This window comes from Barbus barbus, assembly GCF_936440315.1.
Source record: "Barbus barbus genome assembly, chromosome: 44".
In the NCBI taxonomy this organism is placed as follows: Eukaryota; Metazoa; Chordata; class Actinopteri; order Cypriniformes; family Cyprinidae; genus Barbus; species Barbus barbus.
In genome coordinates this window covers 14,287,599-14,314,556 of record NC_136722.1, presented here as the reverse complement: position 1 = coordinate 14,314,556, position 26,958 = coordinate 14,287,599, and the positions used below count along the sequence as shown (strand labels likewise).

The 26,958-nt window shown below is 39.4% G+C and overlaps 2 protein-coding genes across 2 annotated transcripts in view; one reads left to right on the top strand and one right to left on the bottom strand.

The window, feature by feature from the left end:
- Window positions 1-1,169: 1,169 nt before the first annotated feature.
- On the top strand, window positions 1,170-16,174 carry LOC306863080 (cysteine/serine-rich nuclear protein 1-like). Its single transcript, XM_079406252.1, has 5 exons — window positions 1,170-1,329; window positions 7,497-7,699; window positions 11,574-11,833; window positions 11,929-12,225; window positions 13,084-16,174. The coding sequence occupies exons 2-5, from the start codon at window positions 7,516-7,518 to the stop codon at window positions 14,044-14,046; spliced, it is 1,704 nt and encodes a 567-aa protein (XP_079262378.1). The 5' UTR covers window positions 1,170-1,329; window positions 7,497-7,515; the 3' UTR covers window positions 14,047-16,174.
- Window positions 16,175-21,623: 5,449 nt separating this feature from the next.
- LOC306863046 (solute carrier organic anion transporter family member 5A1-like) overlaps window positions 21,624-26,958 on the bottom strand; it is a 45,171-nt gene continuing 39,836 nt past the window's right edge. Inside the window, exons 7-10 of the mRNA XM_079406205.1 lie at window positions 24,939-25,098; window positions 24,444-24,685; window positions 23,453-23,517; window positions 21,624-23,182 (exon numbers count right to left, since the gene is read on the bottom strand). Coding sequence (XP_079262331.1) covers window positions 22,740-23,182; window positions 23,453-23,517; window positions 24,444-24,685; window positions 24,939-25,098 — 910 coding nt within the window. The 3' untranslated portion in view covers window positions 21,624-22,739. The remainder of the gene's footprint in view (window positions 23,183-23,452; window positions 23,518-24,443; window positions 24,686-24,938; window positions 25,099-26,958) is intronic.

Genomic DNA, 26,958 nt, shown 5'->3' with positions numbered 1-26,958 from the left:
ATTCCAGCTTTGTTGTCTCAACACGTGCACTAATAGGTAAAACAACAATGATGAATCATGCCAAAAATCATAAGTAAGCACCTATTAGCAACATGAACACAGAAGCAAACAGCAACATTAACTATAAATGTGCTCAAGATTTGAGCACAGCTTAGTCTAAGAGTTTGGTTTGTGTATTGCAACAACAGCATGCCATCAGACCTGCCTATTTGTTTTGGGCTGGAGAATGACAATGCTCTTTACGGGACCATAAGGACCAAAGCCCTCTAAAATGAGGTCTGTGATCCTGTGTTCGATTAATACATTCAGTACACAAACACTAGCTGTCTTTTGTTGGCCCCACCCAAATATTTTACACCTGTGTTGATACTGGCAGCACTCCCTTTTTCTCTAGAAATAGAAAGTTTGCTCCTCCTAATCACATCTGTGCTGTACACCATTCTGATAAATACTGCATTAGTGGAATTCTGTGTCATGCAGGCGTGCACAGTTAATGATGACACAGGTGTGGCACTTCACAGATGGTTTAGATAGGAGGGGACTTGATGTTCAGTCATATCTGAAATCACCGTGATTCACCCCGAACTTGCCTTCAGCTCCAGTCTAACTTTTTTCATTAATGTAAAAAATGTAATCAAATGACTTATTCATTATATGTCAGAGTTTGCATGTCAATACAGCACATCTGCAACAACCAGACCAATAAATTAGGCAATAGTTTTACAAGTTTTACTATACTGAATGATGCAAAAGTATAACACACACAGAATTTACCATAGTAAACATAGTAGGCTATTATGCAGCACTGTCAATGTGTTATTATGCACCACTGTCATATACTAAAATAGCAGAAAGATTCTGAAAGGTCTTATGATGTTTTTAGGAAATGTTATTCACAATGAGTAGCCTACTACAGTATTTATAGCAACTATGGTTACAGTAAAAAAAATTCAGAGTAATGAAACATTTACTATTTTCCATAACTCTCGGTTATTGTGTTCCGGTCATGTTACTATAGTGATTTTGTGTGAGGATGCGAGCGCGCCGGGAGGAGTGTCGGTCCGCGCGGAAGGAAGGAAGCGGCGCGTGGGCAGTGTCACCGCCTGCGTCACACGCCAGGAGGGAGTTTTCCACTGACGAAAAGACTGCGCTGCTCAGCCGTCTGCTTCAGACAAGAGGAACAGCTTCAGCTGCTGCTTCAGTACAATAGCCTCACGGACAGAACGGGATCTCTAAACGGATAAACGCGCTTTCGTATCACTTGGATTATTACCGCTTCTTCTTTTCCTCTATTGTGATATACACTAATGCTGATCGGACACGTTATTGGTGAGTAGCGGAGGTCCGCGCTGTTTAACGCTGCACATGTAATGTGTCTAATAGACAAACCTCGGTGCTGGAGTCCAGCCAGATACTTTCAATGTTCTTTTGTCGTCCAGTGTAAACAGATCAAATGTGTTGTGTAACTATTTCAAATAGCGAAGGTAGAGGACATTGTTGTAGTATGCTGCCGTGACATAGAAAAAAAAAAACTAACTAAAGTTTAGATTATTCATTGTATTGGGTTTTCTATGTAAATCGATGTATACGCTCACATTTTGTTTCACTAATAAATTATTAAACGATTTATTATTTTAACCCGCATGCTTAAGTGTAGTGTATTGTTCGGAGTAACGTTAAATAAGCGTTTTCTCTGTGAAACACTTTAAATGATTGCGGTCGCTGGGTTTGATTAAAAGGTCACTCTCTTAAGCAGCTGTTGGCGGTTCTGATCGGATCCATTGGCAGAATTCCAGCATAGTGGACCGTATGTGTGTGTGTGTATCCGATAAGCCGTAATTGCTGGGTTGGATGTGTGTTATGCGTTGAGTGCATTCCTCGTTCACGTTTACAGTGCTGGTGCGTCTTCTGAAGCGCGAGCGACTCCTTAAGGTGCCACGCCGCATCATTTCAATAGTCTGCCTGCAGATCTGCTCTCAGCCTCACATGCACTTCCAATCCTCCGTGACGTCACCGTGGGTGCATGCGAGGATGAATGCAGGTCTGAGGGAAACCTTACTTGATCCGAGCCCAGCTTCAGTTGGTTGAGTTTAATGATTGACAATATAAAGCCATACACTAATACGCGTATCTGTATTCATAAATGTAAAGGATTCATTTACAAACCAAGCATTTGCTATTCTTATGATATAAGAGTTTATATGATGATTGCTGTGATCGACATCAGTCAATCACGAGGAGGGTCATCATAAGAGATGATTCAACAATTACTGACATGTTGTGCGCGGCGTAACTGAAGTGCAAATGTAACCTAATGGTCTCATTTCACACTCGTTTGTTACATATTTACTGGATTCCTTTCTGAGGTAATTCACAGTCCCCGTCTGTAGCCTAAACAGATTGAATGTTTGTGAGTGGAAGTTTTTGCATTCACTTATGAGCTTGTATGCAAACTTTAGTGTATTGTCAAAATACCAGCACTTGTTATTGCGGTAATCTTTGCGTATTTGTGGATGTTTCGAAAGTTTGAGTGTGTTTATGTTGCGCGTGCTTCAATGTGAGCGAGCGCAGATTCGTGTCTCTCGCGCGACCTCACTTGGATTGTTTGTGGTAATAATTAACATTGCTAATCAAATTTTGTTTACATACCTCACCTACATGCTCATGTTTATTGCTAAACCAACCTAAGTAAGTCTTTTATTGTGTTTTGTCTTTCAAAATGTTTGTCACTCGAACCCTGAGTTTTGTTTCCTACAAAACGATGTTTATGATGTCGATGTTGTTTTGAGTTGCGGTACACGTTAAACTGATCAAATAGGACTCATAAAAGATAAAAAAAATACTTATGTACTTGTTTATGTACTTGGTTGATGAGGTGTGAACTGCACGTGTACCATGGTCACTGAAATCAGCCAACTGGTTTGAGTATTTCCTTTGCTCTTTTATTAAGTTTCCATGTGTCTCATTTAAAGCAGTCATGCATTTTAACTGAGATGATGTCAGCATTATTAGTGTACATCACATCATGTCATCTTTTTATTAAGCTCCCACCCACAGACTGGGTGTTCGTATTTGGGATGGTTCAGTGTGTGGCATTTAGCAGTTGTATTGGGGGAGGTGGAGGTCCTGATGTCTCTAAAACAGAGAAGCAGAGGGGTCCCATCTGTTTTGTCACTCTCTAGCATTCCTCCCAGCTTGTGAGGTAACAGTGAGTGCCCCAGACCTGAGCTGCTGACCCCTGAGCTCCCCCACTCTTGACGCACACAAATACTCTTCCTTGGGAGTCTTAAGAGACTGGTAAAAATGGCTAGTATTTGTTTTGCCACCATTAAGTTATTCAGAACAAACTCATGCTGATGACTTCTCGAGGAAGCTACACTTTGCGCACTCTGTTGGACGTTTGCATTTCGGATATTGATGCAAATTGTTCCATGTGTGATGGAACAATTTGCTTTCAGTTTAGGCAGTTTCCTGAGCGATCATGTTTTCCACTCGTTGACTTAAAATGTGAGGAATGATTCACTCAAAATTGCAAAATCATTTTCCGAGGGTGTTTTAGGATATGTATAATTTTTTTTAATGCCAATTAAAGCCCAAATAAAAGGTTTTAAATCTTTTAGATGTCACAGACCCCCAAGTATGATAGTACTGTTAGATGTGTTAAGTAACTTATTTTAATCAGTTTAAGTTTAATTTAATCTTATTTTTATTATTTTGTTTTTTTTTACTTTTATATGGACCCCCTAGTACTCTCTCTTTCCCAGGCTTCAGCTGAAAACCAGCTAAATCAGAATTATTGTCATTCTTAGATACTAAATTTCACTTTGGATATCAGTACAGTATACTGTTGCACTCCGTAGCCATACGTGTGGTGTTTAAAGATCTTTGTGTATTTTTCTAATTTGGAAATGCATAGTATGATGAAGAGAGTCCATACAGCTGTATGAGACAAATCTTCATCTCCACCCAAATAATGTAATCTTTGATGACTCGTGACACTTCATCAGGTGTTTTTATAGATGTTTCTGTCTGAGGTGGTTCCTCTTGGGCAATAGCGGTCTGGACTACACAGACACATCTGGGATAGATAGACTATTACAGAATGTGTCGCCGTTGCCAGGGGAGATTCCTGTGGGCTGGAGACATCACATTATTTATTTGTTTAAAGTTCTCACCAGCTACTCTCCTCCCACATCAATGCGCGCTCCTGTTTGGGATGAATGTGTACTCTGCATGGGTTGAGGTTCAGGAACAGAATGTCTCCAGTGTGGCAGAACTTCTAGAGTGATGATCGGCACAACACACGACTCCCTCCTCCCCCTGACTGCAGTTCTTAAGGGCTGACCAGCAGGGGGAGAGTGGAGTTGTGGAATCTGGATTTGATTCCACTTATCTCGCAAGGGTTTTTACACCATCCTGTTATCATAGTCGCACTTTTTAGATGAGGTATATGCTGCTGATTATCATCTGGATGGAAGCCGTGAGCTGGAGGGGCAAAGTCAACACTCTTGCATAAGATCAGGTCGGGATTCCACTATTTGCTGCTTTTTGGAAACAGCACAGAGAGAACGGGGGAGTTCGAGAAGTTTTAATGAAGCCTGTGTGTTTAACTTGTGCTACATTAAACTGCAATGAGCCTGCCGACAATGGATCCAGTTTCAGAAGTCTGCTGCTTTTGTGGCCATTCTCGCTTTGTGCATGAGATTTATTTCCGCCGTCTTTAGTGACAGCATTGAGAATACCTCATCAGTGCACTGCCTTTATTGGAATGGCAGCCCTGCATAATTTATGCTCCAGTGCAAATGTTTCACCTGCTCAGAGCTTCTGGGATACTTCGCCGGTGACAGCTTCTGCCTGGATGTGAAATCCAGACCTGCTCTGTAGCAGATTTATGTGTTTTGACTGCTCACTTTTTTTATTTGTGAGATTCTCGCTCGTATTTCTAGTCGAGTGTTGGAGTGCAACAGGACAAGCTCCAGATTGACCTCCAGCTGAGCCCCCCGCATCCCCCCTCTCTTGTTTCTGGGATTAGCTCGTCGTCATTGTTTCTGCCCGTTAAGCAAGATTAACAAATCAATGTGTCAGGTAGGCTGCAGTCAAGAGACAATGACCCACTTCTAACACCCAGGTTCTCCCCCCCCCCCCCCCCCCCCCCCTCTGTTTCTGTGCCATCCTCCCCCTCTCCTCACTGTCCAGACTCCTTAATTAAAACTCCTCAGCTTGCTAGGCATGCTTGCTGTCCTCAGAGATTCTTTCTTTGTTAAATGAAAGTAAACTCGAGTGAGAACGAGCACCGGATACCATGTGCAGGTAGTTTCTTGTACAAAGTGTGAGTGGATTGTGTCTAGAAACGTGACGGAGGGAAAAGGCGCAATGCAATTTACTAGTCAAATGAGCAGATAAGGATGAGTCTTCTCCTCTTGTGTGGCCAAAGTCAAGTGTCAAGTTCTCTCGTCACCCTGCCGTTTATATAAGATTTTCCTGTGGGCTTGTCTGTGCAGAATGCTGCTTGTATTCAATCAAGACATAGCATGTAAGGGTTCACGGTCCCCGTGCTGGCTCTGTTCACATGCAAATCAGGACAGATCTGGACACATACTGTTTGCAATAAAAATAGATCATGTCCTTCGCCTGTACTGCTGTTTTCAAGCAAGTCAGCTGTTTGCTGCGTCTTTTGTCCTGAGTATGGCACAAACTATTGTGTAACTTTCCAACTATATTTCCTCTTGTCAGGGTTGCTTTCGACTGGTGTTGCATGAGCAGATAAGTTTGACATGTGGAAGATATTGTCAGGTTCCGATGAAGATAAAGACTCGCCTTCTGCTTTTTGGCAGTGATATTTGGCAGCTGGGGAGACAGCTGAATGTGCAGACAGGACAGACGTGCCCTCGATGTCTGACACATTTGTGACTGCAGCACTAATGTGTGAAACACACATGCACAGGTATAGAGGTTCTGCTTGTAAACAAGGCAACCTGTGGGAAAAGGAAGCCTTCACATTCTTGTCTAAAGATCAGGGATGAACAAATATTAATTTCCTATTATGGGCAATAACAAGAAATCCCCAAAATTAAAATTCTATATTTTTTGTATAAATTAAAAAGTATGATTTAGTAAAAAAAAAAAGGCTATATATAAATTAAGGCATCTTAAATATATATTTTGTAATTCGGTAGGTAGCATTAGTTACACAAATGCTTTATTGACTAACACTGATGAAAGTCAATTAATTAGAGTGGCTCCAAGTTTTTAAATACAGTGGCACCAAAAACAATCAATAATCAAGTGCCAAGTTTGATTTATTAGACAACAGCTGACTACTGAGTCATATTGTGTTAATCACACTCTATATGGCAGGGATGATTCAGTGTCATTTTGGCTATTTGTTTTTTTGTCATAGACCAAAATCATGAGCTGTACAGTCTGCCAGTCACGACTGTCTGTCACTTTTTCTTCAAAGTGGCTTTCTTGCTGGGAACAAGCCTTGTTCTAAAACACTTATTTACTGCTCAATATCACCTAGTCTTCTGGGGGGAAAAAAAACTTTCTTAGTCCAGTTAGCATAGGATGGCTAGCTGTCACATCTTTAAGTAAAATTTTTGTCCGTTTACTCAAGCAGTAGTGAAAACTCTCATCTCTAAATCAAACCGTTTCTTCCTTTCCCATTTTCCTTCCTTCCTTTCATTTTGCCTGTTTCAGCAGCAACGTGTCTAAGCTGTAGAGTGCATCGAAAGGCCGAGCCTGAGGTGAACTAGCTGACTGGGGTTTAGAGAAACAAACGAGTCCACATCCACCAGTATCAAATGATGGTTTCGTGTAAATGCCGCTATGCTGCTCCGGCTCTGACCCTTAAAAGCTTGTGGGCACCAGCTAGACTCTTGTCCTGCCAATGGATTGATTGCTTTTATTGCCCAATAAGCAACCTCTCCTCAGGAGCAGGGACAAATGCAGTCTGGGCTTACATAAACATGTTTACTGTGCCAAGCTGTACACACATTTACTACAGAGTCTCATAAAATGTATTTAGCAGCTGTGTAAAGCGTAATTGCCGCTACCAGTATTGGGATGTGTGTGTTTTTTGAGTGGGGTAACCTAAATTTAATCAACCCCCATCCTAATCAATGTATTTGTCTAAGCGATTGGATTTAGAAGTGGGTGAAGGGTCTGGTAATTGTTGACTTGCACCAGAGGGACGTGATTGATTGCTTCCTGTTTTCCTCGCCGCTCAGAGGCAGTATAAAGCGCGGTCAGCAGCTTGTTTGGAGAGTAATGCTCATAGCCTGCATTTAAAAACCTCACTGAACGTTTAGCTTCTATTAGGACAATAACAGCACTACAGTGACCGATAACATAGGCGCTGCTTGCAATATCGATACCATTTCCATAGCAAAACAAATTAGCTGATGGACAAAGGCAGATTGCATGAAAGTACAACTTTCATTTTTGCCCTTTTAGCACTCTTGTAATGCTTTTCTGTCTTTGCTTGTTACCCACAGATCACCAAACGCTAGCGCCATGAGCGGGGTTCTCAAGAGGAAGTATGAGGAGGTGGAGGAGGACCCATGCTACTCTTCCTCCTCCCCTTCCTCTCTCTCCTCCTCTGCCTACTCAGAGTGGGACTCGGATGGGGAGAGCTGCTACTCCGACACCCTGGATTCGACCCCCAGCAACCCCAGCTCCCCAGCAACATGCATAAACAGTGAGTTTCCCCTCTTGAAGTACTAATTTATTCTCTGATTAAGGTTAAGAAGTGGTTCACCCAAAAAATTTAATTTGCTGAATTTACTCACCCGTAGCCCATTTAAGATGCAGAAGAGTTTATTCATTGTAACAGATTTGGAGAAATTTAGCATCACATCATTTACTCACCAATGCATCCTTTGCAGTGAATGGGTGCCATCAGAATGAGAGTAGAACAGTTGATATAATCATATCAATCCACAAGTAATCAACTCCAGTCAATCAGTTGAAGTCTTGTAGCAAAAAGCTGTGTTTTTGTAAGAAACTGTTTGGACTCATTCTGACGGCACCCATTCACTGCAGAGGATCCATTGGTGAGCATGTGAAGTAATTCTAAATTCTCCAAATCTGTTTTGATGAAGAAACAAACTCATTGACATTATGGATGGCCTGAAGGTGAGTAAATGTTCAGCAAATGTTCATTTTTGGGTGAACATTTCCTTTAAGGTGGAATCGTCAAACTCCCATTTCCATTGTTATTTCTCATGTGTAAGGTCTGTAAGGCTTATTTTCAACCTGATGAGGTTTTATTGAGATACGGGAGGGTGCAAGATTAATTGCATGGATGCAACTAATTACACAGGATGTTTTGATGCATGCCCCATTAACAAGGTCACCTCCTCCAGGCCCTTCATCCAGGTTGTTAGGGTGAGTCAGGGTAGGGAAAGCAAAGAGTTGCGAGTTTCCCAGGATGGCAGGGCAGGGAGCCAGCAAGTGTGCCATGTGACAGAGACAGAATGAACGCAGAGCTTTGTCTGAGCACCGGGCATGAACCCAGCACAGGTGCTGAGGGGCACTGAGCAGGAAGGCAAGGATGAAGAGAAGAGGAAGGGAAACGATACGGCTGTCTGCTTGAGTTTATGAAATAAAGTTAGAGAATGGAGCATTGTCAGGGTAGACGGCATATTTAATTTGATGGGAATGAGAACAAAGCTGTAAGTGACAGACATGTTACATTCAAAAGTTTGTGGTCAGTTAGTGTTTTTAAAGTGTTTTGTCAGGATTCTTTGATATTAGAAAGTAAAAATAGAAAGAACAGCATTTATTTGAAATAGAAGTCTTTAATATTATGAATGCCTGACTTTACCCTTTAGATCACTTTAATGCATCCTGAAAAAAATAATTTGACCCAAACTTTTGAACAGTAGCGCACAGTCTGTTCAGTAGCTTGCGCATGTCTAATATTCACAAACCATGTTTTTTGGATGTATTTTCAGTGTTGCATAATGATTGGCACCAACACACTCAAAATGACAAACCACTGAACATGCTCTTTGTCTGTCCCTCATTGACTTAAAATAAAACATGCCTCAACCCTGACTAACATCCATAGAGTATCAATTTGTGAGCATATTAGATGGATAAAGTCACCAGAATTAGACTGTCTTGTTGCATAACTTGTTTACTCTAATTCATAAGATTACCAATACCAACTTGATAATACATAAAGCTGTATTGCTCTTTAAGCAATACCATGGCATTATATTTCTGAGATGGTCCTGTCTATATATGTGGGCATATGAGAGCATTTGTGGTTTCCATCATACATTTTTTTTTTCCATTAGATGAGCAAAACATATTTGCACAAGCTTCTAGATAGGAAAACGTGCAAGGATGAGTTCCCACCATTTCAAGTCTAATATAAACCAGCTGCAGGAACAGTAAGATCCATCTCCTTCATTCCCTTCAGATAACAATCGGTGGGCTGGTGGCCCTGAGGGAGAATGTGCTTCTCTCTCTCACAGGCTAACAATTCAACATCAAGTATTCCTGCACACAGGACAAGGAATTTATTAGTAAAACAAATATGGTTTTCTTGTTTCAAGAAGAGAATTCCTCCCTTTGAGATGCTTTAACCACTGACATTGATTCATTTGGTGAATGCAGATTTTTGGCTGGCTGTAGGAAGCCCTGGCACAAGGAATGTGCAGACAGATGGTCCGTCTATAAAGTTGATGTTATTAAATAGCAACTGTCTTGAGTGCCCTCACCACTTCCAAAAGCCTCAAACTTCCAGATCATCCAGCCGCTGTCTTGTGATTTTGGATGCTTTACTCTCCCGGCACACTTCAGTGCCAAGGGGGAAATTCCTGGGTGGATTGTTTGTCAGACACAAGCGAAGAGGAATGCAGTTGTCTTAGCATATGACTGGATTAGACCGAAAACTATTAGCTGAACTATTTGCACATCTTTTCTGATGTTGAGTGGTGGAATATTGTGCTTGTTTTGGTATGACTGTATTCAGGGGCGGCGTTAGGGGTGGGCTAAGGGGGCTGGAGCACCGAATGTTTTCAGTAAAGCCCCGAATGTTTTTATTACTATGCCATCAATGAGTTTCCATGCGCAATAAAGTAATTTATATTAGAATTTAAATAAATAAATAAATAAACAAATAAATAAATATCTCTCGACTCTCACGTCTACAGTGTCTGTCAATTTACGCTTTGTCATTCACACCCGACAAAAACCGCCCACTGAGTCTAGTGCTTCTGACTGACATGTAAACTGGCCAACCATCGATGAGCTGTACGATCCAGCCAATCAAATTAGATCTTTTGGAGCCAGGCGGTTTGTTGGCGTGTAGTATTTTACTAGATCAATTTATTTGAAAAATAAAATGGATATTTCAAAATTCTTCAAAAAAAAAGGAAGTAAAACACCCCCAGCCAACACTTGAACGCCAAGATACAACAGCTTCAGGTATCTGTAACTTTTAATCATAGTATTATATTTCTTATTCGGTTTTAAATTGTGTCTGATTTAACGTTACATTTTGAACATCTAACAGTTAACGGTTGCGCAGCACAGTCTTTAGGACACACACACACACACACACAGACAGAGCGGTTATAATGTTGGGTTAGCATGGTCTGTGGCAGACTTTTCGTGTCAGGGCAACAATTCAATAAACAAGATAATAAAAAAAGACATATTTCGCTAAGGAAATGGTTCCAAACAAAGCATGTTGTTGTGCTCTGCAGCAACACAAAGCGGTGTTTACTGAATAAATTTGCGTGAGTAAATGATTCACTGACCCATTCATAAAAACAGTTGCTTACTGACTTGCTTCATCATTTCATATTTCTGTATTCCAAATTTTATATTTGATACATTAGCCTCATAAGATTATTTATGCAATTTGTAAGTGCTGTGTAAGTGCTCCTTCAAAAATATAAGTGTATAGAGCCCTGCGTTTATAATTATAATTGGATGAAAATGAGTCATCCTTAACATTTTTGGTGTTTTGGATTCACTACAGCTGGAGAACAATTAAATACAAAATAGGTTATAGGCTCTACTGGGTGATTTTTTTATTTTATTTTACTGAGTAACATTCATCATTTTCCCATATAGTGTATAGATTTTTAGGCATTCTATTATCTCAAACAGCCTGAAAAATAGTGCATTTAGCTGACGTAAATGGGAAAAAAATCTCCAATCATCGTCTGGCTCCGCCCCTGACTGTATTGCACTGAGCTGTTTTGCTGTGTGTAGGCTACCATCTAGTGGCGATATAGTGCATCCGCAACAATAACGTTAATGTGATCTTGTTTACACAAGAGACTCACCCACTCCAAGTCTTCCCATTAGGCTTGGCACACTTCCTACTCAAATACTCCCCAGTGAGTTACTAGGAACAGAAATTTCTTTTTTTCCACCACTCTCTATTCTCTCTCCCAGACATGTGCTCTTAATTTTCCATTAAGAAATTCCAAGGACGAATTTCCGTGAATGTATTCGCCCGCTGTTTTCCACTTAATGTTTTCTTTTCAAGTCCACCACAAGCCTGAATTTCTTATATTTATACTCTCGTTCTTTCTCTCTTTCCTCAGCCACATCTATCCTGAAGAAGGCCAAGCGCTCACGGCGAGGCAACGTGCAGTTTGACCAGGTTACAGTCTTCTTCTTTCCTCGCTGTCAGGGCTTCACCAGCGTGCCCAGCCGGGGAGGTTGCACCCTTGGAATGGTGCAGAGGCACAGCGCCCAGCACCGCTACTCAATAGCGGAGTTTGCCATAGCACAGCGCCACCTACGGCAAGAGAAAATCAAAAACCGGTTGAGGGAGGAAAAACTGGAAGCTCTTAAGCTGAAGGTATTTTTGAGTTTAATTTTCTGTAAATTTCAGTGTTGTCAGACATGAGAGGTTTTAAAGTCGTAATCATGTAAATATCCTTTTTCTGTGTGCAGCTTACCAAAAATGGTACCCAGGAGTCCGAAGAGGCTGACGGGTTGACTATAGATGACATCCCAGAGGATGAAATCGACCTCAGCGGAGTAAACTTGGATGACGGCTCCTTCCTGCATCCCTACCCCTCCAAGAGAAGATACGCCATCCTTAAAGCAGCTGGCGTGAAGAAAATCGATAAAGATGAGAAGCGTCAACTGCATGAGTTGCGTACGTCGAGAGAAGACTGTGGATGCGACTGCCAGGGCTTCTGCGAGCCGGAGACCTGCAGCTGTAGTTTGGCCGGAATCAAATGTCAGGTGAGCGATTCAGTCCCAACAGACTTCCTTTAGAATATGCCATCCCAAGGTTATGGCAAATATTTACAGATATCATTCCTGAAGCTCAAACTGTACAGAATAACGCCAGAAACATCCAAGTCATGGGTTTATACATAAAATGACCAAATCTGCCCAAAGGAATATTATGTTTTTGTGTGTTATCTTATCTCTATCTATCTATCTATCTATCTATCTATCTATCTATCTATCTATCTATCTATCTATCTATCTATCTATCTATCTATCTATCTATCTATCTATCTATCTATCTATCTATATATATATATATATTATTATTATTATTTATTTTCTTTTTTTCAGTAAGGATGCATTAAAATGATCAAAAGTGACAGTAAAGACATTTCATGCAGCTGAAAATTCACAGAAATAAATTACACTTTAATATAAATTAAGATACAAAACACTTATTATAAACTGTAATATTTCACAATATTAATGTATTAAATTACTGTATTATATTAATGTGATCAAATAAATGCAGCCTTAGTGAGCATAAGATACTACTTACAAAAAAATAAAAATTATTACAGACCCCAAACTTTAAAATGGTAGTGTATATTATCAGATTTTAATGTACAAAAAATTATAAAAAATTATTTGCAACAAACTTACACTTATTTATTAATTTTCTTTACATTTTATTTAATTCATTCTTAAACTACTATTAAAATCAATTCAAGTAGTTAAGTACATGTCTTAAAGTATATTATATTTATAAAGTTAAAATATTTAAAATGCCAGATGTAATTGTATTCTAATACTGAATTCTATCTACACTTTCTTCATACATTAATGTAATGTTTCTTGGCTTCACAGATGGACCATTCATCCTTCCCATGTGGCTGCACTAAAGACGGCTGTGGGAACACGGCAGGCCGCATCGAGTTCAACTCCAGCCGAGTTCAGACCCACTACATCCACACCATCATGAAGCTAGAGCTGGAGAAGCGTTTAGAAGAGCACACGCCAGAGAGCAAAACCCCCTCTGAAGATCTGCCAGACTGCAGTTCCCCAATCCACCCAGCAGAGAGCAGCACCACGCCAGACAGACCCACGTTTCACTTCAACTCAGAGCTAGTAGCTGTGGGAGAGAACAGCTGTAGCAGCGACATGACCGATTCGTCTAATTCTTCAGGCCAGAGCGATGACTCCGAATCCACTGAAAACGTTCGGAGCGAGCAGTCGCCGTTAGACGTGGACGAAAACGGACTTACGAGAATCCTAAGCTTTAGTGACACAGACAGTGAGGACTGTTCTGTCAGGGAGCGCAACAACAACTGTGACAACCAGCAGAAAAAGAGTGAGTCCATGGGCTACGGCATCTTCAGCATGACAGACGACAAGCTTAGCACGTCACAAATGGACAACAGCTGCACGGCCATGTCTGAGCTCCTAGACGAGAACGCTAATCAAGCTAACGCTCTATTCCACAGCAGCTCCGTCCCCCACACGCCCTCGCCCTCCATCGATCACTCAGCCAGCTACATGGACTTGAGCCTCTCATCCGAATCAGACCTGGAGTTCTTCGACGGCTTTCCTTGTCTCGGACCGAGCTCATTGTACAACTCCTTAAAGGAGTACGAACACGTGGACAACTTCTTTCAGTTCCAGTTGCCTACTTACCCCAGCCTTCCGCAGGCCGCCGACCCTGGCACCTGTCTCCTGGAGTCTCTGATTGGCTTGTCGGATTCGGTCCCAGAACCTCCGGCAACCTTCACGGACAATCAAATGCTTGAAGATGCCATGAAGCTTTCTGTGATGGAGTCTGTAAAAGTGTAACGGGGGCTCTTCTGTACAAATGAACTAGGGGATTGTAAATGAATGCTATATGTTTTGTTTTTCTTTACTTTATGAATGGAGACCCTCCATCCCAGGATATCAATATTCGCATTATCTGCCTTTACAATGTTAGCAAAGCATTAAGTTATTATAACAATCTTTATCATTATTGCCATTTCTGTGGCAGCTAACATTTCAGTTCAGAAATAAGCCTGGCCGACTGAATTTTGGATATTTGTACATATGGCCAGGAAGGTGAAGAACTTCTAACCTACACTGGTGGTATTATCAACATTAACCATTATTATTATTATTGCTAAGGTTATTTATTTGAATCCATAAGGGGCAGTCATAAAGCTGATTATATATCTCAGGGACTTTTTCTAGCTTTCAGAAGCAATGCATTTTGACCATCGCTGTTATTTGGCATCTTTTCAGAGAAATTTCCACCAAAACAAACAGCATTTAAACGGCCCCATTTTGGAGGGGCTTCTGTCTCAGTCGTTTTTTGGACTTGAGATGGTGGTCTGTACGTATTTTGCAAAGCTAGAGGAAGACTCCTTGATCCACAAATGGCTCCTTGGGATTTTCAAACGGTACACAAATCCCCCAGAGGCTCCTCAGTTAGCACTTTATCTGTGAAAAAATGAACCAATCAGAGCGCAGATGGGTCGGCCCTGTCGCCTCTGAATCTGTTTTCATGCCATTTTATGGTGTTGGATCATCAGCACAAGGTGGAGAAAAGTGAACGCTTACGCCGCAGATATCGCGTAACGCAACTGTGATGTCTGCTGACCATTATTTCCAATTGCTTTTATTTATTCTTACCGAGTTATTTATTTTATTCTTTCTCCGAATGCCAGCTAAACATTATCTGAGCCACACTGTGCTCTTGAGAAGTGGAAATAATGCAGCTTGTTCATGTCGCTCACCTACATTAACCTGTGTGAAGCACATCTTTATGTTTCAGCTGTGGAGGAAGGGGCACCAACTGCAAAGTATTTAATAATCTATTCTATTACTATGAAGTAACATTTTTTTGGTTAAATTATTTCACATTTAGCATTTCAGCATTAGAACTTAATTTATTCATGGTTCGGGCAATAAAGAGAAAGGTGTGTTTAACAAAAGAAAAGCTGAGTCTGTGCCTGCGAACACGAGGAGCCGCTTGAGATGATGCTGTATAACCGAGTTTCCGATGACTTTGCCTATGATATAGAGAATTAACATTTTGTAACTAATGTAGATTTGAGAGAATTCTAATCTGTTTATTGACAAATTATTTTATTAAGAAATCCACATTGTTCTTCAAATATCGAAACATTTGTAATATATTAATAGAGCTAAATCTATGGTTGAAAAATGTATTCTGGCCAGGCATATATCGGGGGTTTACTTCCGATGTAACTACCTAAACAAATTTACCAAGATTGTACTCTGACTGGTTGGGTGAACACAACTGACAACATGAATTGTGGGTATAAATTTAGTAGTTTCAAAAACATTTTGTTGAAAAAAACAAACAAACCCTGCATATATTATGCAATGTGTATCATATTATGCAAATTTGTGTTGCCCGCATGGTTTCCACTTCACAGTGAAGAGGTTTATGTGTTGCTTTGAGGAAATGAATCGATGTACATATCTGACCATCCAGACTTCAGCTGTCGGCGCAGAGATATTTGACCCGATAGGAGCATTTGCATGCGACAACCGTTCATTTGTCTCAGTACTACATGCGTTTAGAGCAAAAAATGCACAATCAGAAATGGATTTGCTTCATTTTTGCCTTCACTTGCTGTTCTTGAAGCTAATAGCTTCATTCGAGTCCAGCTTCTTATTCCTTTGTAAAGATGTATCACCTCATCGCCATGAAATGGAAATGATTGGTATTTATTAGTCATGATTGATGTATGTTTTGATCTCTGATGCTTTTCAAAGTGTTTCTTACTTCTGCCTTTTTTGTTGTATATATTTTCTGCTTCAACGAAACTAAAGACAAAACAAGCAGTTATTTTATATTATATATTTTCACGCTTAACAGTTTAAAGCTGTTCATTTCATTCAAGTCATCTGACAGTAGTTTGTCCCTTCAAAATAAAAAGTCAAGCTTTTTCTTATATCTGCCATTGTTTGTCTTGTCCTTTTGTGTATGCGAGTGCATGGGTGAGAAGTGTTTGTAAATCAAAAATATGACCATGGAGCCCCAATATACAAATATTTTATATTTAAAAAAAGTTGCCTTCCAGCTAAATACATAATTTGCTTTAAAGCCATAAAATAAAACTTTCTAACGCTCCTGATATTTCTTACCATTAAAAAAATTATGTTTGTCTCACTGTAGGTGGCGCTGCTGTTTACTAAAAGAAAAAGACTAGTTTCTGAAGAAAATATGCGATTCCTTATAAAATATGAAAATTTAAAACACAAACTATACAAATGTAGACTACTGCTTGGTCACTGAAGAATTAAACCATGGTTGTTTTTAATGACATGAACTCAAAACAACTTCACACATGATAAATTGTCTCCATTGCCACTTTCTAAATTCTTTTATTTCAATAAATACATTGAAGAACCAAGACAGAATTAACGTAAATGAATAGTTCACGTGTCCATGAGTACTGAAGATAGACAAACACAGCTGGCCTTTACACTGATCTGAAATCAGCCCTACTGATAGCAAAAGTAGACTCCAACACATTCATTTAACATCAAATGTGAGCTGCTCTTTAAAAGGAATAACTTAAGAGTTTTAGGTGCAAATAAGTCAAACATGGGCATGAAATAAAACTAAAATAATAATAATAAAAAAAAGAGTTATCTGAAACCTGTGTGAGTGGTCTAATGTAACACTGCAAGCTGTTGTGTTGCTCTGCCAAGGCACCTCAAGTACAGGAAAATCTGAAATTGGCAGCAAAACAAATATACTGTCATGGCCAAAAATATCGGCACCCTTGGTAAATATGATCAAAGGCGGCTGTGAAAATTATTCTGCATTGTTAATCCTTTTGATCTTTTATTTAAAAAATTCACAAAAATCTAACCTTTCATTGGATAGGAATTTAAAATGAGGGAAAATATCATTATGAATCAAATGTTTTTCTCAAAGACACAATTATTGGCACCCCTAGAAATTCTTATGAGTAGAATATCTCTGAAGTATATTCCCATTCATATTCATAACTGAGTATGAACATGAAATTATCCAGCCATAGCTCCCTGTTTCACAGAAATATAAATAGGAGGAAAAACAAAGCCCAAATTCACTTAATCATTCATCACAATGAGAAAAACCAAAGAATATATTTCTGATGTGCAGCAAAAGATAATTGAGCTTCATAAATTAATGAAGTGGCTTTAAGAAAAGTGAAAATTCTCATTTCCACCATCAGGGCAATAATTAAGAATTTCCAATCAACATAAAATGTTACGAAACTGCCTGAAAGAGGACGCGTGTCTATATCATCCTAATGCACAGTGAGGAGGAGAGTTTGAGTGGCTAAAGACTCTCCAAGGACCACAGCTGGAGAATTGCAGAAAATAGTTGAGTCTCGGGGTCAGAAAACCTTTAAAACAAAAATTGTCAAACAGCACCTACATCACCACATGTTGTTTGGGAGGGTTTAGCTCATCCAAAAACAAACTCCATATTCAGTTATCAGATACGACTGGAACTTCAAACAGGACTGGCTTCTGTGGTCAGATGAAACTAAAAACTGTGCTTTTTAGCAGCAAACACTCAAGATGGGTTTGGTGAACACAGGGATAAAAAGTACCCCATGTATACAATGAAATATACTGCTGTATTTTTGATGTTGTGGGCCTATATTTCTGCTGGAGGTCCTGGACATCTTGTTTAGACACATGGCATCATGGATTCTATCAAATACCAACAGATAAAAAATCAAGTGGCTGACTCTGTTAGTAATCTTATAATGGGCCTTGTTTGGATCTTTCAACCGTACAATAATCCAAAAACAAACCTCAAAAACAACACAAAAATGGGTCACTGGGCACAAAACCATGCTTCTGCTATGGCCATTCCAGTCCTCTGACCTGAACCCTGTAGAAAATGAGTGAGGTGAACTGAAGAGAAGAAGCACCGTCATGGAGCTGGGAATCTAAAGGGTCTGGAGTGATTCTGGATGAAGGAATGGTCTCTGATCTCTTGTCAGGTGTTCTCTAACCTCTTCAGGCATTATAGGAGAAAATGTAGAGCTGTTAAACTGGCAAATGGAGGTTTCAAAAAGTATTGAATAAAAGGGTGCCGTTAATTGTGGCCAATGTGTATTAGAGAAAAACATTTATTTCATAATGATATTTCCCCCATTTTATATTCTTATTATCCAATGAAAGGTTAGATTTTTTTTTACATTTTTTAAATAAAAGATCAAAAGGTTTAACAATGCAGATTATTATTATTTTTTTACAGCCTTCTTTGATCATATTTACCAAGGGTGCCAATATTTTTGGTCATGACTGTGTGTGTGTGTGTATACACACACAGTCATGACCAAAAATTTATAAAATGTCAAACCCAAATGTTTACAGTCTACAGCAAAAATAAAGGAATTAGCCTTACTGTTCCAATATTTTTGGAGGGCACTGTATATATATATGTATGTGTGTGTGTGTGTGTGTGTATGTATATATGTGTACACACACACACACACACACACATATATACATTTATATATACTTTTTTTATTACGTAAATAATATTTATCTTCAGGGCTTCTGTAATTTTTGCATTTGTCTGTTTCCTTAAGTGCTCATGTTGAAATCAGTTTTTTACTTTTTCTCTATTTCCAGATCCTTCATTAATTTGAGGCTGTCTTGCAGCCACTACATAACCGATTCCATCAGACTGATTTTGAGCAACTCACATTGTAGGCCAAACTAATGGGGAGCTCCTGATTATTGTAAAAAGGTCAGACTTTCACCACGGTACAGCTTATAGTTCACAAACATGGAAAAAAGTCCTTTCAAGAAGGGCTTGCTTTTACTTCTTACACCCTCATTTTTAAAAGTCATTCTAATACTGAAGTTAGCATCTGAAATACCTCTACATCATCTTTTATGAAAAACACTGACAATAAGAGGTCTGGAAAAAGTATGTACTCATATTGTGGTTCAGAATTTGTGATCATAATACAGTACAGATTACAAAATCATTTGAAAGTGGAGATATGGAATTAATACAGCATGGTCTCCATTTTTTCGTTGATTAAGCTGGGGTTTGTTGTTTGCATGCGAAGTATCTAACTACCAAGTTAGTCCCTCCTTAATCATAACTGCACCAAATATGTCTATGTAAATCACATGGCTAAAAACGTCATGACTTTTGCACTGTGTACTGATCAAAAGGAACTGGGCTACAGCTAATGAACTGCCAAACTAGCTTTATAAACCCATCACAGAGTACTGAAAATGCATATTATTAGGTAGAAGTTTAATTATACATGGTGCATAAGAATAGAGCCAGTGCTTGAGGATCAGGCGGTAGCCGAAGAACATGCTCATATACATCAACAGCTCCAAAAACCAAAGCGGAGAATCCATTCTCCTTATGCTATGGCTTTACCAATGCTGTCTCTAAAGCTGCTCAGACATGCATTTGGACACAACAGCAGCAGCATGAGCGGTCGACTGAATCCTGAATCTTCCTCATTTGAATCTGGATTGGAATCGCTGTGTTCACACTACACACAAATCCGATTTGGTTTTTAACCAGTCTTTTAAGAATTACATTTTTGTGATCGAACCAGTGATGAAATCTGATGTGTATCAACATGATGCCAAGAGACTTTCTCATACAACAACTGAGTGTAAAGGGCTGTTCACACAAAGCTTGATAACTATAAAGTTTTAATAAATGTTTTTATTATTTGAAAATAGGGAAGTCACACCAGAGAAACATCGCTGGAATCAGTTTCAGAATATTTTTTTAATGCAGATAAATGACAGTCAATCAAAATCCACCTCATATAACAAACAATGTTTTTGTCCAATGGTGTGGACATTAATATTGTTATAGTTAACTTCATAGTTATCATTCTTGGAGTGAACAAGAGGACAAAAATGAAAAGTTTAGCCTTGGTTCATATCGATCATGACATCTCTTAAGCTTTAGACCAAATGCAACATTTATGAACCCACACTGTGTCCGAAAGCACCGACTTTTTTGGGTTTCGAAGTGATGCCATAGAAGATCCATTCTGGGTTCCCAAAAGAACCTTCTGAAGGACATTTTTAAAAACTAAAGAAACTTTTTTGAAAGAACAATGGAAAGCATCCATGGATGTTAAAGGTTCTTCATGGAATCACAGATGCCAATAAACAACTATTTTTAGAGTGTATACAGTGGGGCAAATAAGTATTTGATACACTGCCGATTTTTCAAGTTTTCCCACTTACAAAGAATGGAAAGATCTGTAATTTTCATCGTAGGTACACCTCAGCTGTGAGAGACAGAATATTTTTTAAAAATCCAGATAATCACATTGTATGCTTTTTAAATAATTAACTTCCATTTTATTGCATGCAATAAGTATTTGATCACCTACCAACCAGCAAGAATTCTGGCTCTCACCGACCTGTTAGTTTGTCTATAAGAAGCCCTCCTATCCTCCACTCATTACCTGTATTAATTGCACCTGTTTGAACTCGTTATCTGTATAAAAGACACCTGTTCACACACTCAATCAATCAGACTCCAACCTCTCCACTATGGGCAAGACCAAAGAGCTGTCTAAGGACACTAGGGACAAAATTGTAGACCTGCATAAGGCTGGGATGGGCTACAGGACATTAGGCAAACAGCTTGGTGAGAAGGCAACAACTGTTGGCGCAATTATTAGAAAATGGAAGAAATTCAAGATGACTGTCAATCTCCCTCAGACTGGGGCTCCATGCAAGATCTCGCCTCGTGGAGTATCAATGATCCTGAGAAAGGATCAGCCTAGAACTACATGGGAGGACCTGGTCAATGACCTGAAGAGAGCTGGGACCACAGTCTCAACGGTTACCATTAGTAACACACTACACCATCATGGATTAAAAACTTGCAGCGCGCAAGGTCCCCCTGCTCAATCCAGCACATGTCCAGCCCCGTCTGAAGTTTGCCAAAGACCATCCCTCAGTAAGAGCATTGAAGATGGGTCGTGGCTGGGTCTTCCAGCATGACAGTGACTCCAAACACACAGCAAGGGCTAAGGAGTGGCTCTGTAAGAAGCATTTCAAGGTCTTGGAGTGGCCTAGCCAGTCTCCAGACCTGAACCCAATAGAAAATCTATGGAGGGAGCTGAAACTCCGTGTTGCCCAGCGACAGCCCCAAAACCTGAAAGATCTGGAGACGACCTGTATAGAGGAGTGGGCCAAAATCCCTGCTTCAGTGTGTGCAAACCTGGTCAAGAACTGCAGGAAACGTCCGACCTCTGTAATTGTAAACAATGGTTTCTGTACCAAATATAAAGTTCTATTTTTCTATTGTATCAAATACTTATTTCATGCAATAAAATGGAAACTAATTATTCAAAAATCATACAATGTGATTTTCTGGATTTTTTTTTTTTAGATTCTGTCTCTCACAGTTGAGGTGTACCTACGATGAAAATTACAGATCTCTCCATTCTTTGTAAGTGGGAAAACTTGAAAAATCGGCAGTGTATCAAATACTTCTAATAACTTGCCCCACTGTATAAGGAAATAGAGAGAAATATTGACATGTCTGGTTTGTCTGATTTTACCATTTAGACAGAGAGAAAAAAAAAACAGATTTCAAACCAGATATGGATATGATTTGGATCGGGTTTGTAAACATCAGATTTCATGTGTTTTCTGCTGTTCACACTTACAAAAAACAAAACTGGTTTGAATATGGATTCACCAAAAAAATTGATCAAATTGATCTGACTTCAAGACCTAATACTGGACCACTGAACAAACATCTGATCCAACAGTATGCATCTAAACACATATCGCCATTTGACAGTCTATCACTGAACGGGCAGAATGATTATTAAGATGAACGAGAAGACAAGGCTTCAATGTCCTTCTCCAAACGCATTTTAGCAGTCCACTCAGTGCTCAGTGACAGCAGATCTCACTGCTGATGGGGCAATCCGGGGCACTGAATTTACATACAGGACCATGTGATCTGTCTGGAGGAGGCTGAATGTTCTCGTACAGCTCATTGAATGCCATCCGAATCACACTGACGCCTCCAAACTAACCAGAAGGGAGTTGTTAACACCATTTTGAAGTTAATTTCTTCACCGATTTGTTCGGAAAGACCATGTGAGATGTTCTACAGTTGTGAATTATGATCATACAGTAGAAAGCGGCAGCCTGGAGGCTTTAATTCGGTACAGCATTGCATAGTACTGATATCCATTTGTGCTTGTGTTACGTCTTTGATATAATAATCTTGGAATCCAAGATTGGATACAGAGAAATGTCCTCTCTGTTCCTTATTTAGCACCATGAGTTGTCTTCCATATGCTTCAACAGCAAATACTATGCAGTATGTATTTGCTGTGAGTTTGTACTGGTGACATTGAGATCGGTGAGCGCAGCAAGCCCCTAAAAGCCACGTGGAGCAATACAGGCGCACGTCGCACACTGTCTTGTCATGGAGGAGGACACCTGACAGGAAGGCACATGGAGGCAGATGTCAGGGCTCACGTTCCTCAAATGCGCATTTCCTGCAGCGAGCGGGCAGGTGGGGTTATTGCTTTGAGGGTGTTTCCGGGGCAGCTCTGGCTCCAGTGTCCGCGGTTGAGCGGGGGCTGGTCGGGGGGCTCGGGACGGGGTGTGAAAACGGGGCAGGAGCGGGTACGAGCGTGGTTCTTGTGGCCTCCCGCATGACAGATGAGCTCGCTGACGGTGCCCAGAGGAGGCAGATGTCGCTGCCAGCGCTCCAGACGATCTTCCTTATATTTAATCGAATACCAAGTGAGGAAAATGAACACAAAGCCCACAAACTTGAGGCTGGCAGCCAGGCCAAAGTACACGAAGCGGAAGGAAGTGACATCGTACTCCCAGCACGAGCCGTGAATGCCACAGTCCTGCTGCCAGAGCATGCAGGTGGTGTCAATCACCGCACCAAAGTAGATTGGTGTGGGAATGTAGGCTGCAGACATGGAAAAAGAGAAGAATTGTGAAAAAGGGACAATTTAATTATTTTAAATTTGTGGCTCTGTAAGCTTTAAATTTTATGCTGCATTTGTTTCCGTCATCTTATCTAACTCAAATGTATAATGCTGTAGTTTACATTTAAGTTCACAAGGTGGTGCTATATGAAAAGTGCTGCTGCAGTGATAAACAAGGCTGATGAATTTCATGACAAAGTACAGTTTTAAAGCTTTGCATTCTTCAAGTAAATAAAGCATTTATGACTTACCCAGAGTTCTTAGTAGCACAAACTGCATTCCTAAAGCAAACGGTCGTTCTTGCTCTTCTACTGACCTGCAAAAGAAAATTACTTTATTGTATTCTTTAATACCATCTACTACTTGACAAATAAATAAATTAAATTATGATACACTACCATTTAAAAGTTTGGTATCAGTTAGATTTGTTTAAAGAAACTACTTATTTTTAGTCAGAAACGATGCATTTAACTGATCAAAGGTGACAAAGACATTTATAATAGAGTTTTATTTCAAATAAATACTGTTTTTAAAAAAAGCTTTCTATGCATCAAATAAGCATGAAAAAAAAGTATCACAGTTTGCACAAAAATATTAAGCTGCTGTTTTCCACATTGAAAATAAGAAATGTTTCTTGAGCAGTAAATCAGCATATTAGAATGATTTCTGAAGGATCATGTGACACTGAAGACTGGAGTAACGGCAGCTGAAAATTCAGCTTTGCTAGCAAAGGAATAAATTAAAATGTAAAATTTCTTACAATAGAAAACATGTATTTTGGATAGAGATGGATAGAGAGTCGGACTTGTAACCCGAAGGTCGTGGGTTCGAGTCTCAGGTCCGGCAGGGATTGTAGGTGAGGGGAGTGAATAACCAACACTCTCTCCACCCTCACTACCATGACTGAGGTGAGACCCTTGAGCAAGACACTGAACCCCCAACTGCTCCCCGGGCACCACAGCATTGGCTGCCCACTGCTCCGGGTCTATGTTCATTACTGTGTGTACACTTGGATGGGTTAAATGCAGAGCACAAAATCCGAGTATGGGTCACCATACTTGGCCACACACCACTTCCCTTTCCCTATCAAATAAATGAGCATGAGCTGAATGAGCATAACATTAATGTCTTATCCCAAACGTGCTAAAAATGCCCTAATGATTTCTGTTTTATGAAGAAAACAGAAAAATGCACCTTTAAAGTCATCATAAAAGATCAGAAACTTTAGTTACTGTTTCCTACCTGAGAGTGACGATAATGGCAGAGGGCTGTGCGCAAGCTGTGATGAGCGTAACGATGAAGAGGAAGATGAGGAAGGGGATGAGCGTGTTGCAGGTGCGATCACACTTCCCTGACACAGCGAATCCGTTCTCGTTCAGGTAGGTCTTCACTATGACCAGTTGCAGCTGGTTGCCTTGGCCGCTGGTGGGTGGAGTGATGACCTGCCTGCTCTGCACGCACGCACAGTCTGTGTAGTTTCTGATCTGCATTAAAAAAATGTGCATGAACATTACCACAGATATTCAAAAATTTAAAAGACATTGTTGGGATGCAATTATGTGATTATGGAAAATATTCATATTAAATTAAATGTAAATAGATGTAGCTGGAATGAAAGACCTATGCTAGATTAAGATTTAATATCAATGTTTAGCATTGGGTATGTCTTGAGCTGAAATGATCTGTGCTGTCCTAAAAATTTGGAGCATCTCCAGAAAGACATGCTGTGTGACTCACCCCGGTGCTGTCATTGCCGACAGTGCTGCATCCCGCCAGGCAGGGGTTGAAATATGTGATGCCATCTGAGCCACAAACAGGAGCGTACTCGTTGATCCGACAGCCACAATTCACATTACAGCCTCCCGTCAGGTTTCTGTGGGTCAGAGTGAGGGTCGGCCTGAAGAAAAACACAGAGGGGAAACAGTTTGAGACTAAAATGCCTCACATCAGTTGCTGTAGGCCATGTTTGGAATACTCTAAAATGCATTAAACATGACCTGACATATAACACTGAAAAAGGTGTTCAGAGAAATCACACTTGTCTGTGTGACAGCCCTAGGCTGATTAGGCGCTGTATTCATGCATTAATTAATGTGAAAACTCATTATCCAATAAGAAAATTAATGAATTGCAAATATATATATATATATATATATATATATATATATATGTGTGTGTGTGTGTGTGTGTGCAATATTTGTATGTGTGCTGTGTATATTGATTATGTATGCATGCATGTATATATTTCAGAAAGTTTTTATTTTTATATAATAAATAAATATATTTATAATATAAATTATATGACTAGAAATAAAGACATCTAAATACATGCAAATATTTTCTAAATATATACTGTATGTGGGTGTATTTCAGTCATTCTTGAGACATGGGACTAAACAGGTCCAGCAATTGTAACTGCTATCAGGTTTCAAAAATAAAAAATATTTTCAGTCGTAAATGTTATGGGGATTAATAATAGAATGTATTTAACAATTATCCCCTTCAATTTAATTTTACCATTATTATGTGAAATCTATGACACTTATTGTCTTAGCTCAGTAGCTTAGTACATATAAGATACATAAATGTAGTTTCATTTTCAGGTTTTATTTTTTCAATTGTGCACCGTTTTGTCCCACTTCTCAAGAACGACTGATTTATATACATAATACATATACACAGAACACACACATATATATTATGCAAACAAAAAACTTTTATTTTGGATGCAATTAATCGCAATTAATCATTTGACAGCACTAATATAAACATTACTGAGGCGTATATATTTGCAAATACACACACAACACACACACACGTATTTTATTTATTTATATATAATGTTAACAAATTATATTAATTTTGTTCATATTTATTGATTTATTTTTAGTCTTTTAATGTTTAGCCAATAAGCCTGTGAGTTTTTCAACAGATCAAGGTGGTTGATGATCATATAAATCTTAATACTGAATAAATGAGAGTGGCTCATTAAAATAATCTAAAAATATATTTTAATATATATTATATTAAATATAATATTAGGAGATTGAACCTGTTGGCTAATGTATTGATCCGTTTCATTTTTGCAGAACATTTTGGTCATTAGTTTATCAATATCTAGAATTGTTACTAGATTCTTTTATATAAGAGGTGTTGTGTATAAAAGCAGCTCCAAAATGAATAAATTAACTATATGATCTCAGACTTTTAGACTGACATCTATGGACTATGTTTAAATAACAACTGATATAAGTAATACAGAACAGAACACTAAGATTTATTGATTGATTGTCATTTGACTACATAAAAAACAAAAATGACTTCCAAAGCCACATTTCCTCTCAAACGATCATCTCCCGCAGAGGATAAAAGAGTAAGAAAAAAACAGGCCGACAGTAAAATAAATGAAGAGATACTGTATAAACAGTTATTTTAATGCCGTGGGAACGGCAGGCAAAGTCAAACAGAGCTCTTTCCCACATGAAAAACACAGCAATCAGCAACGGCTCTGGTTAACTTTACATTATTCTCTCAGATCTGCAGCAGAATGAGCGGATGAATCACGGCATAACACAGCCAGCAAGACGGACGGAAACAGCAGCGATCGGAATCCAGTCTTTAAACACTGAATGAGACAGACCCCTCTCTGCTATAAAACTACACACCATAATAGTCAGTTCTCATTCTTCTAGGACATAAAGGAATAACATGGTGCTTTGGATTGTCATTTGCAGCTCACATCCTAGTCAACATCTCT